This window comes from Canis aureus, chromosome 5 (assembly GCF_053574225.1).
Source record: "Canis aureus isolate CA01 chromosome 5, VMU_Caureus_v.1.0, whole genome shotgun sequence".
Lineage (NCBI taxonomy): Eukaryota > Metazoa > Chordata > Mammalia > Carnivora > Canidae > Canis > Canis aureus.
In genome coordinates, this window is record NC_135615.1 from 15,811,859 (window position 1) to 15,825,983 (window position 14,125).

Consider the following 14,125-nt stretch of genomic DNA (forward strand, 5'->3'; position numbering starts at 1 on the left):
AAGACAAATATTACTAGTGGAAATATAATTGTGTAAAGAAAAAGATATACATGGAAACAGATGTTAAACTTGAAGCCTTCCTTTCTGGAAAACTATTATAGGCAGGATGTGACTTGAGAGAAGTTTAAAAGCCTCTGAAAAAGTGACTATTTACCATATCCAGTAGCACCATCTAGAACAGACGTTTGCTGATCAAATGTAAACCTCCCAAGATGAGGCCCTGACCACATCAGAGACTCGTCTGGATTGCTATGTCTCTACTTAGTGATGCCTGCTGCTGATGACAAGACATAATTGTAAGTCAATCTCATAGTTAACTTTACAAACATCTTTACCAGAATTCCTAGGGCCAAGCAGAGAACAATCTATTATGGTATGACTTTCAGATCCAAACTCCTGCTATGTTAAGTTATTTTACAGCTTCCTCTGTTATAGTCTTTCAGAGGAAATGCAGTAAGGAAATCGTGAATGCCCGAGAACAGTCTTTTACATATTTTAAAGGTAGCTAAATATTCTTCAGTAATGGCTACTTACATTTTAAGAATGCAGTTTCCTCCATGTATAGATAACAGCTCACTTTTCCCCTATGCCCACTTCCTCTGTTCCCTCCTTAATCTTGGGGTATGTGTGTGCGTGTGTGTACGCACACATGTGTGTGTGTTGGGAAGCAGGCCTTTCTTGGAGCATCACAGTATGTGCAACAGTAGCTAAACTTCGTGCAAACTGATGAACTAAAGAACACTCCTCATTATAATCTTTGAACACAGATATAAATGTAAGCTTCCAGAAGCATCCTCTCCATATTGCCAGAGGGAGGACAGAGATGCGAACATATGATGCACTCAAGAAGTATCTGTCGTTGATTATATGGCAAAAATTAGGACATAGTAAAAAATCTCACACCAAATCATTGGTTATATGGCAAAAATTAGGACATGGTAAAAATCTAGCACCAAATCATTTGATGTATAGAATGCTGTCTGCAGTTTTATGACATCTATGGTTTTCCAGCTATGAACCTATCAATCCCGCAGTGACATCTGACATGGCCTGTGAGGTTGCTCCTGTACTATCAGAGTGACTTTTGTGCAAAGCCTACAGCCAGTTGCATCATCACAGTCTGCTGACTGAGACCATTTAGGAGTGGTTTAACATTGAGATAAGCTCTCTGGAGTAACAGACTTAAGCGGGAAATGCCACATCTCTGGAGTTACTAAGTGAAGGACTGGTGAAAAGAGCACGTTTGGGGTGCATGGTCAGCACTCACCTCCCTCACCTACAGCCCCTTTATGGAGGGCAGGTAAAGATCAGACACCTATATTGGTTCACCCCCTCCTTCCCACCCACCGTAACCAAGGTCCCAGCCCAACTACTGATTCCTTCTCTCAAAAATATAAAAGGCATGGCCAGTGGTCACCAGGGGAGCTAAAGCATCACATAGAAGCAAACATAGAACAAAACTCACTGTGAGCCAAAGTCACTGGCAAGTAAGGGCCGCCGGTGGAGGGAAGAGGCTAGCCCGCAGAGGAAAGCAGAAGCACAGGGAGATGCAAAGCCAGGTCACAAGGTGGGACAGAGAGGGAACAGTCCCCCATGGGAATAACCCACAACCCTGAGAAAGGTAGACAGACTCCCAGTCTTGGGTCCTCGTTTTCTCATTCCCACGTCAATGAGGCCCGGCTCATCTTCACTTCCTACCTGAAGCTGCTCCATGAGACTCTCCTTTATAGTCTCACGACAACTTGCCCCTTATCACTCTGGCGGCTGAGGTCTTACACCCGCAGAATCTACAAAGGAGGGGAACCTCCCCCGCCCAGGCTATTCAGCCTCACAGGAGTTTTGCTGAGTCTGTGTCTGCTCCTTCCTTCTCTCTTCCTCCCTGGCTGTCCCCCAGGAGGCAGTCCTGTGGACAAAGCCATCAGAACTGCCACCTCAGCTGCCCAGCCTGGAAAGCCAAGCACCCTTCCTTTCCACAATGGAACCTTCCCAAACCAGCCTCACCTGGGTCCTCTCACTGGAAAAACCTCCTCTACTTCACATCTTATCTTCTCCCAATGTTCTGAGATACTCATACTTCCACAACTGCCTTGGCATAGAAGTACTAGGTTTCATCCAACTTATTAAAAAAAAAATTGGCTTGAGTGTTTAATAAATGCAAAATTCCTTAATAGGAATTAGCAAAACCAGAGATGAATTTGAAAGGGTGTCACCTTTCAGAGAGTGGACCATCCTGGGGACCAGGATTGGGTGCTGGTAGGACACCGGGGCACAGGAGCGAGGCCTTCCATCTGGGGGAGCCTCAGAAGCCCTTACCCTGATTGGAAGGGGTGCGGTGGGAGCTGGAGAGGGGAGCTCTGGGAGCTTCCAGGCAGGGTTCGGGCATAGGGAGCACCTGGTGGCTCCACACACTTGGCATCCTGGAAATGGGAGAAGACACAGGACTCGGGCTTGGAGGAGAACCTGGGGGGCCCATTCAGAGCTGGGGGCTGATGTCACAGGCAAAGGGGGCCAGGGAAGGGGCTGAGAGGCCCCTCCGTGCTTTAAATGCTCATACAGCCTTGATACACACAGTGCAACACCCCATGGTCGCCCTGTCCTCACCAATTCAGATACGTGTGTCCAAGTAAGAAGTGACTCTTGGTCCTGTTTCCACCACCTGCATACAAGAGCTTCTTGGAAAGCCAGAGGGTCACTCCCGTCCGCACACAGCACAACTGTTGCTCTCTTCCCATCTTGGGAGCTCAGTATCACCTGATCTGGGAAGAGTGCAAGCTCAAAGCACAGCCTCTTTCACAAGTTGGGAGACATGCATACTGCATGTTCGAAAATCAAGTCAAGGTTCCATATCTGAGAGGTCTGTTTCTCTGAATTTTGCTGCATATAACCGGCCCTTACGTAAGAAACTCTGTTGGAAGCTGATGTTAATTATAGAAAGAAAAGAAAAGAAAAGAAAAGAAAAGAAAAGAAAAGAAAAGAAAAGAAAAGAAAAGAAAAGAAAAGAAAAGAAAAGAAAAGAAAAAGAAAGAAAGAAAAGAAAAGAAGGAAGGAAGGAAGAAGGAAGGAAGGAAGGAAAGAAAAAGAAAGAAAGAAAGAAAGAAAGAAAGAAAGAAAGAAAGAAAGAAAGAAGAAAGAAGAAAAGGAAAGAAAAAGGAAAAGAAAAGAAAAGAAAAGAAAGAAAAGAAAAGAAAGAAAAGAAAAGAAAAGAAAAGAAAAGAAAAGAAAAGAAAAGAAAAGAAAAGAAAAGAAGTGCTATCATTCTCACCAGACAATCCTGACATTCAAGGCCTGCCCCAGATGCCAGACAGTACTGCCCTTAACAACACACACAGAGCACCGGCATTGTGTGCACGCATCTAATCGAGGCACGACAGGATGCTTTCCTTCTGCGGCTCCTCAGACAGGAAAGGGACGCAGCTGTGCTCTGACAGCCACTGCATATCCACACAGGCCACAGGACAAGGAAGTGAGAGAGGACAAGTCCCCCTCAGGGCAACTGTGAAAGGAGCTCAGAGAAGCCAATGTCCATTCCAATGAGGACAGGTCTTGAGGAGAGCTGGCCCCACCTGACACTCTGCAGCACAGCACCCACGAGCCTCCCTGGTGGCCCAGAGCCTGAGGTTTGAGCCAGGTTTCCCTCTGCTGTGGCACCAAGTGAGTGGCCCTTACAGAGTCACCACTGAACTCTGGGCTTTGTGTCCTTTGGCTATAAAATAATGACACCGCTCACATGCCATCCTACCAGAATAGAGCAAACCAGTCTTCTTTTTGGCCCCTGGGGCCTTCTAAACCACCTTGACCACCGTCTTCTCCTGGAAGCCCATGGGACCTTGAGGACTGGCCCATGGTGTGGGGCAAACCTCAACCCACCTGAGAAATCCAGGAAGAGGAGGCTCTCGTGCTGCTTCCTGGCCTGACGGCTGGGAGCTGGGGCCCCGCTGCCCCTCCAGACCTGGGGATCAGCCCGGCAGAGTCACCGTGTGGGACAGGCAGGCAGCAGGACTGCAGCTGCTCCAGTCAAGAGGCTGAAGGCTAGGATTTGGCAGAGTACCACCGATTCATCCAGATTCAGAACTCACATAAGCCAAAGTATTGTTGGGTTTTCTTTTTCTTCAATTTCCAGGCTTTAACTACTAGCACCTATTTACTTCCTCTCAAGGCACTTATTTTTTCCCTGAGAATGCTCTTGCCTACCTGTTTGCTTTTCTGTTTTCAGTTCTAAGTGACTAAAGAAAGAAAACATCTTTTCAGTTCAACCCAGGAAGCCCTGCAGCTGCTCTCTGAGGCTCTGGGCACTGGCACAGAGTTCTGCGGACATGTATGCATACTCTCCTTTTACCCTACAAGGCAACCTTCTATCCGAAGGTTAGAAGCCAACCTCAGAAATGGGGGAAAATGGCCAGATCAGCTAAGAACTGTGTCATCTGTATAAAGACATGCCCGTGCTACCCAAAGCCACTTATCTGAGCACTTTGCTCATGACAGAAAAAAAGACTGACTACAGACCCTAGTATGCCTCCCTATGTAGGAGGGATGCTGAGCTGTGAGTGCTTGCAGTCCTCAAAAACCTGTTAGCACAAAGGCCTACAAAGTCCTGAACAAGTTGTAGATGAGGCTGGGAGCCACACAGCCCACCCCGCCCCCAGAATTCTGGACGGGGTTTTACCACCCCCTACTCTGATCTCTGATCCAGCCCTCTGGGACTGAGGGAGACCCACACTGCCTACGAGGCCCATCTGCAGGGACTCCACTGCCACAAATGGAGCCTCCTGCTTTTTAACAGCTGTTACAGTGGTGGAAGAAAGAGGCACGTATGAAACACTGTGTATCCAACACCACAACAAGCTCTAAAGCCAAGGGAGGAAGGAGTGGAGCAGGTACAGCCTCAGTGCCCTGAAATCCAAGGTGGAAGGTACAGATAGACTCAGCACCAAGCTAGAAGCTACGGAAGGCAGGAAGAGAGTCGGGCACAAGCTTGTGTAGTGGTAATTAAGGCTGCTCTAACTCTCTGCCAACTCCTCTGGAAGCGGCCTCTCCCAAAATCCAAGGTGGGCATGGCATGTTTTTCAGGAAACGTGGCTGAAAAGGGACTTATGCCCTTTTCACAAAAGGCATGGGCCCATAAAAGTCATGGGCACAAGTATGAGTCTGCAGGGCAAGGTTTAAGCCCTTTCCCATTTTGGGTTTCCTCCTGAGCCCACAGAAGTGGTAACCCTCGCCTCTGGCTGAAGAAATGGTGCTGACATGGCAGCAGACGCCTGCCCTGACCACACTGGGCATCAGAAGACCAACCATCTTGGCTTCTACTCATAACCAAGGTGGCAAATGTTCTAAATTTTAAGAATAAAATCCCTCCTGTCTTCACCTGAAAGCCATCAGCCAGCAAGGAAGATCCTTTCCGTGAAAAGGGAACCTTCAACCCTGGAAGGCTGGCTCGTTCCCTTTAGACAGGAATTCACTTCCCTTCTTGTTTGCTTGGTTTTTTTGTTTGTTTCCCTAGAAGATGGGCTTCTGCTTCCATTTGTGTGTTGGTCCATTTCTTGTCAATTATGCACGATTACATAACATGATCTTACGCCGACCGGCAGGGCTCTCCTCCCCCAGGCCGAGCCTGGTCCCAACGCAGCATCAAAGACAAACACACTTTTATGAAGTGATGACACGGGCTTCCTCTAGGTTGGATAGGGGTTGCAGGGGCTCCCCTCCCATGCTGACTCTGTGGCAAGCTGCCCAAATTCCCTTTTTTAACCCCTCTCCTCCCCCAGCCAACCTGCCCTCTTTTTTGTTGTAAGAAAACACCCACCGATAGAGCTGTATTCAGATGGGACACCCACATTGGGGCCAGCGTGTGCAAGGGAAAGATGGGTCAGAAGCCAACAGAATCATATGAATATACAAGAAGAAAGGTTTTCTTCTTCACAAATGGAGGGGGAGATACACCTCTTTCGACTCTCTAATGTACACAAGATCGAAACCCATTAATAAAGCCTAATGGACTCGGAATGTGTGCTTGATGGAAACTAGCTTTTCCAGAGTTCTGAAATGATGCCTAGTGAAGGCAATACGAGGAGCTTATTATAAGGGGAAATAGAGGGTGGGGGTTAAAATGCGGCGTGTTTCACATGATAGGAGGCATCTACTTACCACTGTTTGCTCAGGGCCTCCTATGGCCAGGCCCCGAGCTCTGTGCTGCGGCGATGCCCCAAACACCCCAGTGGGAGGATGTTCTTGTCTCTCACCCTCTCCCTCCAGGCTCCAGTCAAACACAAGGCACAGAAGGATCTGATTTAGGAACCTGCTGCCAAATCCCCCAAACAAAGGAAGTGGTGGGTTCACACTGAGGCTTACCCCAGCTCCGGAGTTCTAGGAGCACAGGCGCTCTGGGGCTCGCCGTGGGCTCTGGGAGCGCGGTGGCTGGTTTCGGAGGTGCTGGCGTGTCCCTTGCCCAGCGGGGGCCTGCTGTGGGGGAGGGCGGCAGGGCCATGGTCGCACCCGTTCAGCAGGCCCCGGGCAGCTCGGCCACGGGCCCTCGCCTGCCGGCGGCCCTCTCGCTCCTCCTCAGGCGGCGCTGGGACGCGTCTCGACAGCTTGTAGCCATGAGAAATCAGGAGGTCTTCGACGCTGTACATAATGCACCGGCTTCATCAAAGCTCGGCCCCGGGGAGCAGCGCGCGGGCGGGACCCACACTGAAGGGACAACAGAGAGGGTCTGAGAGCAGTGGCCCGTCCTCCCGAACCCGCTGACGCCTCCCCGTCCCTGCGCTCCCACCGAGCGAGACTCGGGTGCGAACACCGCACGGGCCCACGCGGAGGGGGGCGTGGATGGCTCCGCCCGGGCGCCCACCCCCGCCGGCCGCCCCTCGCAGAGGAGTCTGGAACAGTGTCTAAGCAACGGGTGATTAACGGCGTCCACCGTTCCCTGGCCCCCGGCATCTGAAAACAATGGGCAGACGCAGGAGGACAAAATAAATACAGACTCGGAAGCTGCAATTACGACTGGGAGTTTCTAAAAAGAGCAACGACCAGCCACGGGCTTTACCTTGTTACACTTCCCGCTTCCACCTCGGTGCCCTACCGCTGCTCTCAGAGGGCGACGGCGGGGGCGAGCTGCCTGCCGATGGGCTTAGGGGTAACCCGGGGGAGCCTCGGAAGGCAGAGCTGAAGTCTTGGGGCTCGCTGGCCCTGCACACCCCGCCCGCACCCTGCAGCACCCCACACGCTCTCCCCCCCCGGGAAATCTCTAAGAATCACATTTCTCCCCCAGAACCCTTGGGGCAGCCACACCCCCAATCCCAGATCCCACCAGGGTCCACGGGCTCAACAGCGGCCACTCCTCTGGGGTACATGGTCCGAGGCCACAGCCCTGGCAAAGAACAAAAGGAACCCACTGGTGAGCCCGCGTGTAAAAACAGATGGGGCTGCCACAGTTATTTTTACACAAGAGAATCTTCTTTCCTGTATCTGCGGGTGGTTCGTGGGGATGGGCCGCGGCCTGGGGCCCGGGGCCTGGAGGGAGCACACGGAGGCCGGGCCCACTTGGCTGCTGCGGAAACAGCCTGTGGCAGCCCCGCCAACAATGGCCAGGAAACGCCTGGCGGTCTGTGTGCAGGTGAAAGGGAGACACATGTGCTTCCTGTCCTGGGACCTAACTGGGCCTGCCGTGCAGTTCTGCTGACTGCAAGTCCTCGCTCTTCATCACATGCTAGACGACGGGAGGCAAAAGAGTCCCGGTTGTCAGTACAGAGAGCATCAAACTTGGGAAATTGAGAAGTTCCCATCATGTGCCTACATTTTATGGAAGGTTGACAAGCCCCGGGGTTACTGTACTGGTGGGAACGTCTCCATGGCGATTCTATCATTCCTGACACTCCCGCTACCTGTCTCGCTGGGGGTTGTACCACTAGTGTGCCCCTTGTGTACCACTTGGGTCGTTCTCCTAGGAATGGAAGGGCCAGAGAGGCGATCACTGGTTCTTTGATTCAACTGAGCAAGTCACTGGACTACAGTCTGTGGGGGAAAGTGATCCCATTACAAACACAGGGCTATGGGAACACAGGGGCAAGGCCATGAAACCAGCGTCCTCATTTTGTTCAGTGCTGTACCACCCCCCCCCCCAGCATTTAGCACAGAGCATGCTCTCAGTAAATAACTATTGAATGAATGCAGAAATAAGAGAAAGGGACATGTGATCTAGGTTTTTGAAGACTGATTAGGACCTCACTAGATAAACTGCATGGGTGTGTGTGTATGAGAGGGAATTGGTATATAGCATAAATCTGGGGTACAGTTACCTCAGAAGTAAAGAAGTGACATGGAAAAAAAAAAAAGTGACATGGCCACAAAATCCTAGTAGCCTAGACCAGGGAGGGTCCCCACCAGGACTGGCTCAATGTCACACAGCCAGTTGGCACCACAGCTAACACTGGAATTTAGGTTGTATTACACTCAGTTTCTCTCTCTTACTATGTCAGGCTCTTTAAAAGCAAAGTGTACTATACTCCAAGTGGCCATGCGACACACAGAGGGTGGAAGAAGAAAAGGCCCTCGTAAAGTATGCAATGTGGGTCATTTTCCTACTGGGAGAGGAGTTGTCCTAGTTGGTCTACTATGGTCATGTCTGCATGATAATTATATTTAGCAAACCCTCAAGTGGCAATGACAACCCAGGCCAAGTTGTCCTTCAAAAAAAGACTCAAACTATAAGAGCCATAACTTAACCTTACAGGTCTGAAGTCAAAGCTGTATTGATTATTGGATACGTCTAACTTGCTCTATCTTCACAGAGGTCAGGAACCTATGGGAGGCAGGAGTACAAAGTACACCAGCTTCCACACACAGGACCTGGAGCGATGCAGGTGAGCCAAGAGGAGAGAGGATGACACACAAGCCTCACAGCCCCAACGAGTGTTCCCAGCCACCATCCAATCTCCCTGTGGCTGACACTCGACATGCTCTGATCCCAACTCAGAGCCCAGAATTCACCCCTTTCCCACACCTGTGCTAAACATCACCACTCCCCTGAAACCAATCTCTGAACAGTTACATCATTTTTCTGATCCCTATCAGATTCAGCTTAGTTTCTTTAGCGTCCTTATCTACTTAAGGCTTAATGGGCTGCCTCAAGAGGCAGCAAGAGGCCCACCATGAACACATCAGTCAGAGCAGCCACCAGGAGAAGACGCTGACATGCTGAGGAGACAGGCATCCAATGAACTGCTGCACAAAAAGATGTCCCTTTTAAAGTTGCTTTCTGATCCAGAGATACCAGCATCCTAAATCAACAGCATTTAATTTGATCACCCACTCACCAATTCAAAGCGTTGCTATAAAGACAAACATATAGTAAAATTTGACATAAATGTAAGTTATTTTAACATCAGAGTTAACAACTGGAAAAGGTATGTGTGCAGTTAAAATAGCACAGTAGCAGGTGCAATCCTTTTAATCCCAGCGTTAGTGCTGACACCCAACCCCAGCTATGACCCCTGTAGTAAGTTAATAACTGCACCAAACCTGTTTTCTATTCTGCAAAACAGCAATGTTACTATCTTCCCATCCCACCAGACTGTTTTGCAGATCAAAAAAGAATATGTATAAAAGTGTAAATCACCATGCAAACATGAGATGATTTATCATGCTACAATGACTCTAGTTTGTCTCTGAAGAATTACTTGCCTTAAGGAAAGACTCCACATTGGCTATTAATTTTCATCATGAAATTCAGACCATTTCCTAATTCCTCTTGTATCATGTAGGATGTAACTTTTGATTTCCAAGGTCATACCTGCTTTATATCACCCACATATATTGTCTTTTGTGAATCGATACCTCAACCTCCATCCAAGTCACTTAGAACAGGATTATTTTATATCCAGAACATTAAGACACAATTCCTGAGTGCCTAATACACCAGGCACTGAAACTATAGTAAAGAATGAGATCCATTCTTCTCCCTTGAGAGTCTTACTATCTTGTCGTATAGACAGCAAGAAAATAGGCAGAAGGGTCCCTAACCTAGTCTCAAGGGGTCAAGGAAGCTTCTGGAAGATTCCTTCAAAGCTAAACAAATCCTCCCCATCAAGGTAGGTCTACGCTATATGATTTTCCAGATAGTTCATTGAAGAAATTTTTTCCTTCCCTACTTTTATTTGTTGCCTTGTATCAAAAACTCATAGTGAACATCTAGGAAGAGTGGGCACAACAGTAGAGGTGTCTAGACACAATCTCAGGTAAGGAGGGGACTTCTAGCATGGGCTGGACCAGAACACAAGACACAAATGAACCCACTTTGAATCTCCTTCTAATTCCATGAATATCTAAACACACATTCATACAGAAGAAACATTTAACAAAGAACAAGCAGGTAAAAAGAGAAAGCACACTTTATTTCATCTTATGCTCCCAGGAAACTTCTAAGGTAGCCACGAATGTTTCCATTTTACAGACAAGAAAATTGAGGCTGAGATCTTGGGCCTGTAAGTACAGATCTGAGGTTCAAACCAAGGTCTATCTAGCTTCAAAACCCTTGCCACTTGCTACTCTTTTAGGCTCACCCTAAATGTTCTTCCTTAATAACAATAGAAGTTTCCTAATTTACCAAATAATGCATAAGAATAAACAAGAAAAGATGGAAGGCATAGTGGCATTAAAATGAAAAAGGAATATTTAAAAGGATATCCTACATTTAAAAGGAAAAAAAAAATCTCCTTTGTTCTCTTGGATTCGGATGGCTCTTCTACAGAATTCTTTCCTTATGCACACAAGGCACACACACACACACACCATGCATGCACACATACATACATACACACACAAGACCTGATGCCTCACTTGACTGTGATGTTTTCATGGCAGTGCTAGTATTAATTTTAAATGCTCAGTAATAGGACTCATGTACAAATAGACCGTGTCATTGCTTGGTGACCTTCAGCAGACCTCAGATCATGTTTGGTTTCAGACTCCTACAGAGCTATTGCAAAACCTGTTGTGTGAATCTGAGAAGCAAATTACATCCATGATAAATGGGAAAGGAGTGAGTAGCTTTTAGGGAAAAAAAACCCTAAATTCTAAAACAGAAATTATCAACAATAGTCACTCTTATCTACAACGCTGATAGAATTTGGACTTCATCTGAGTAGGCAATGGGAAACCACAAAAGTGTTTGGGCAAGCAGGGGAAACACTGACAATCAATCTGGCTGGAAAATAGAGGATGAGAGTGGTTAGAACAAGGACAGACCAGGGGACAAACAGTTATAAATCTCTTCTATTGTAATGTGCAGGGGTAGTAACAGAGGGGGTGGGGAGAAAGGAATAATAAGAGTAATTTTTGATAAAGTAATTTTCAACATACAGTGGATTTTAGTCTTTGGTGACTAAGAGAATGGCCAATTCATTTAGAAGAAAGACAGAAATCAGAAACAACTATTGATTGAGGATAACAGGTCATCCCATTTTAATTGAACCAACCTAGTTCCACAAAATTTTATTTTCCCCAAATCAGTGTCAGACAGATTTCCATCAGATTATTTTTCCCATCCAAGAAACCTGAGACTACTTAAAGTAATCTTATTTTGTGGTGGATTCCTAAGTTCTTTAAAGATTAGCCATGATTATTTAAGCATAGGGTTGTCCACCCCTTCACTGTAGGGATGAGTTTCTGTTTCTCCACGTTGCTCAATACATGTTGTTGTGTTATGTTGAATTGAGCCTGGGACACTGCACCAAAGAAGGGAACTCCTTGAGCTTCAGTCTTCTCCAGAAGAAGTAAAATAAGAAGGTTCAACTAGAGGTTCTATAGGGTCCTTCTGGCTCTAGAAATCTGTCCCTCTCTCTAGCTTGCTCACCCTTGTGATGAACAGCAAGCATTTCTAAGTCAGCTGGCCACAGTAAAAAGGATACAGCTTGTGGCCATGACACAGAACAAAGCTAAATAGGTCATGTGAAGACAGAACCTCTGACCTTGGCCCCATTAGCACCCAGAGAGGCCAACCAAGAAAGCAGAGCTAAATGGCCACACACTGTGAAGAGGAGGTGGCGAGGGTTGGGGCTGAGGCCATGGAGTTCAGTACCACCTAGCAACTCTCCATCCAGAGGTCCCAGAGCACAGGTATTGAACATTTCTTCCAACTTATGTCGCTTGGGACACTTGTTTTACACTGACTGTGCCAGGCACCGGTCTCTGTGCTGGAGAACGTAAAGACACAAGCCCTGTCAACTGCACCCTTGCAGATGCTCGATTCTAGGTTGTGGTGTGTCCATCATGGGCATTCTCATCACCAAAGGTTCAGATTGGCAAATGAATGTTACTTTATAACAGGTACCCTTCCTCCTCCTTTACATTTATAAAAATAAAAATTGTTTTTATTCTCATATTTACAGGTACAAGGCTTCCCAAGACAGTGAAATAAAACTATTAAAAACCTCATTAGATCAACCAAAACTTTTCTTCCTTTTTAAACTAAAAATTTTATTTTTAATGTAAAAATAACACAAATACTCATTTAAAAATGTAAAACAAATGTTTACTCTCACCAGTAATTAAAGATATGTAAATTAAACCAAAATCCTATTATTCACTGATCAAATTATTGAAGCTTTCAGAAGGCAGTATTTGAAAAACAAACAAACAAAAAACAAAAAAAGGCAGTATTTGTTGGTGGTGAGGGTATGATGAGCTGTAAGCGTTCTCCTATTTGTGGGTATATGACTGTGGGGGTGGGGTCTGTGTGCAAATGGGTATTTCCTTTCTTAAAAGTGATCAATATGTTATAAAATCTTCCAATATCTGACACCCTATGGGCTAATAACCTCATTTCTTGGGATCATCCTAATGAAATAATCAGAGATACCCACAAAGTCATCTATAAAGATATTTACTCAAGTCTTAATTATGATAAGTAAAAAATTGGACCAAATAAATGTCCATTTAAGATATGGTTAAAAAAAATCCAGATGCATCCACATGGGAGACTAGAATATGCATACACATGCATAAAATTATGTTTTCAAATATGCAATGGCACAGGGAAACGCTCACGGTACCACGTTAAATAATAAAGACAGGATTCAGTACAGTAGTAATTTCATGCATGTGCACGCACACACACACACAGGAGAAGAAACACCAAAAGGAAACATACTAAATTATCAACAGTGGTATTGGATTCTGGTTTCTTTTTTTTTTTCTTAATGTCCTTATTTATACTTTACTGCATTTTATGATGTCCCGTGATGAAATATATTTGATACAAGCATATGAAGTTGCCATGTTGCAGGAAAAAAAATGGTCAAATATAGGTACTTTCATGTACTTTAACTTGATACAATCTCACCATCAGAAAAAAAATTAGGGGGGATCTCTGGATGGCTCAGGGGTTTAGCGCCTGCCTTCCGCCCAGGGCGTGATCCTGGAGACCGGGGATCAAGTCCTGCGTTGGGCTCCTTGCATGAAGCCTGCTTCTCCCTCTGCCTGTGTCTCTGCCCCTCCTTTCTGTCTCTGTGCCTCTCGTGAATAAACAAAATCTTTAAAGAAAAAAATTAGGGGTGCCTGTCTGGTTCAGTCAGTAGAAAGGCAACTCTTGATCTCGGGGTTGGGAGTTCAAGCCCCACATTAGGATAGAGTTTACTTTAAAAATAAATATTTTAAGAAAATAAAAATAAAAATTTTTTTTAAAGAAAACAAAATTAAGAACAGTTTCTTAATTAGGATTAGGAATATATATCTTTGAAAACTTGGAACACTTCATGAAAATAAAAGAAACACCGAAGAAAAGAATAAATGAACAGTGAATTCTATAAGGTTCTAAAGGTCTAGTATATGGGACACATGTCTTATCTGCTACAGAGATTCTTAACCTGTTTCCAGTAAGCCGAAAATTACATGTTCTGCTGACTAAAATCTAATACAAGATTACAAACAGCATTCTACAGGGCTTGATTAGACACTGCTACTCTTCTAGAAAACCTAAAACTTTTCAGTTATAGTCACTGACATTCCATACTTAAGATGTAATTAATCCCTCAAATTGTTGGCAGTTAACTGTAAATATTTCTTCAACTGACAATTTTTGGTCTAATGTTATGATTAATATATAACAAAGTACTTTCTTTAAACAAGAGGTAAATAG

The 14,125-nt window shown here is 45.9% G+C and overlaps 1 protein-coding gene and 1 long non-coding RNA gene across 5 annotated transcripts in view; one reads left to right on the plus strand and one right to left on the minus strand.

Moving 5' to 3' along the window:
- JCAD (junctional cadherin 5 associated) overlaps positions 1–14,125 on the minus strand; it is a 77,599-nt gene that overhangs the window by 20,324 nt on the left and 43,150 nt on the right. For 3 of the 4 annotated variants that reach the window (XM_077896957.1, XM_077896959.1, XM_077896955.1), the window contains exon 2: positions 6,346–6,684. The exons of the other annotated variant lie outside the window; for it this stretch is intronic. In XM_077896957.1, the coding sequence (XP_077753083.1) occupies positions 6,346–6,626 (281 nt within the window). In that variant the 5' untranslated portion in view covers positions 6,627–6,684. The remainder of the gene's footprint in view (positions 1–6,345; positions 6,685–14,125) is intronic. 4 annotated transcript variants of the gene reach the window in all.
- Positions 6,373–9,603, plus strand: LOC144313730 (uncharacterized). Its single transcript, XR_013379363.1, has 3 exons — positions 6,373–7,387; positions 8,781–8,852; positions 9,064–9,603. It is a non-coding gene; the product is annotated as an uncharacterized LOC144313730 (long non-coding RNA).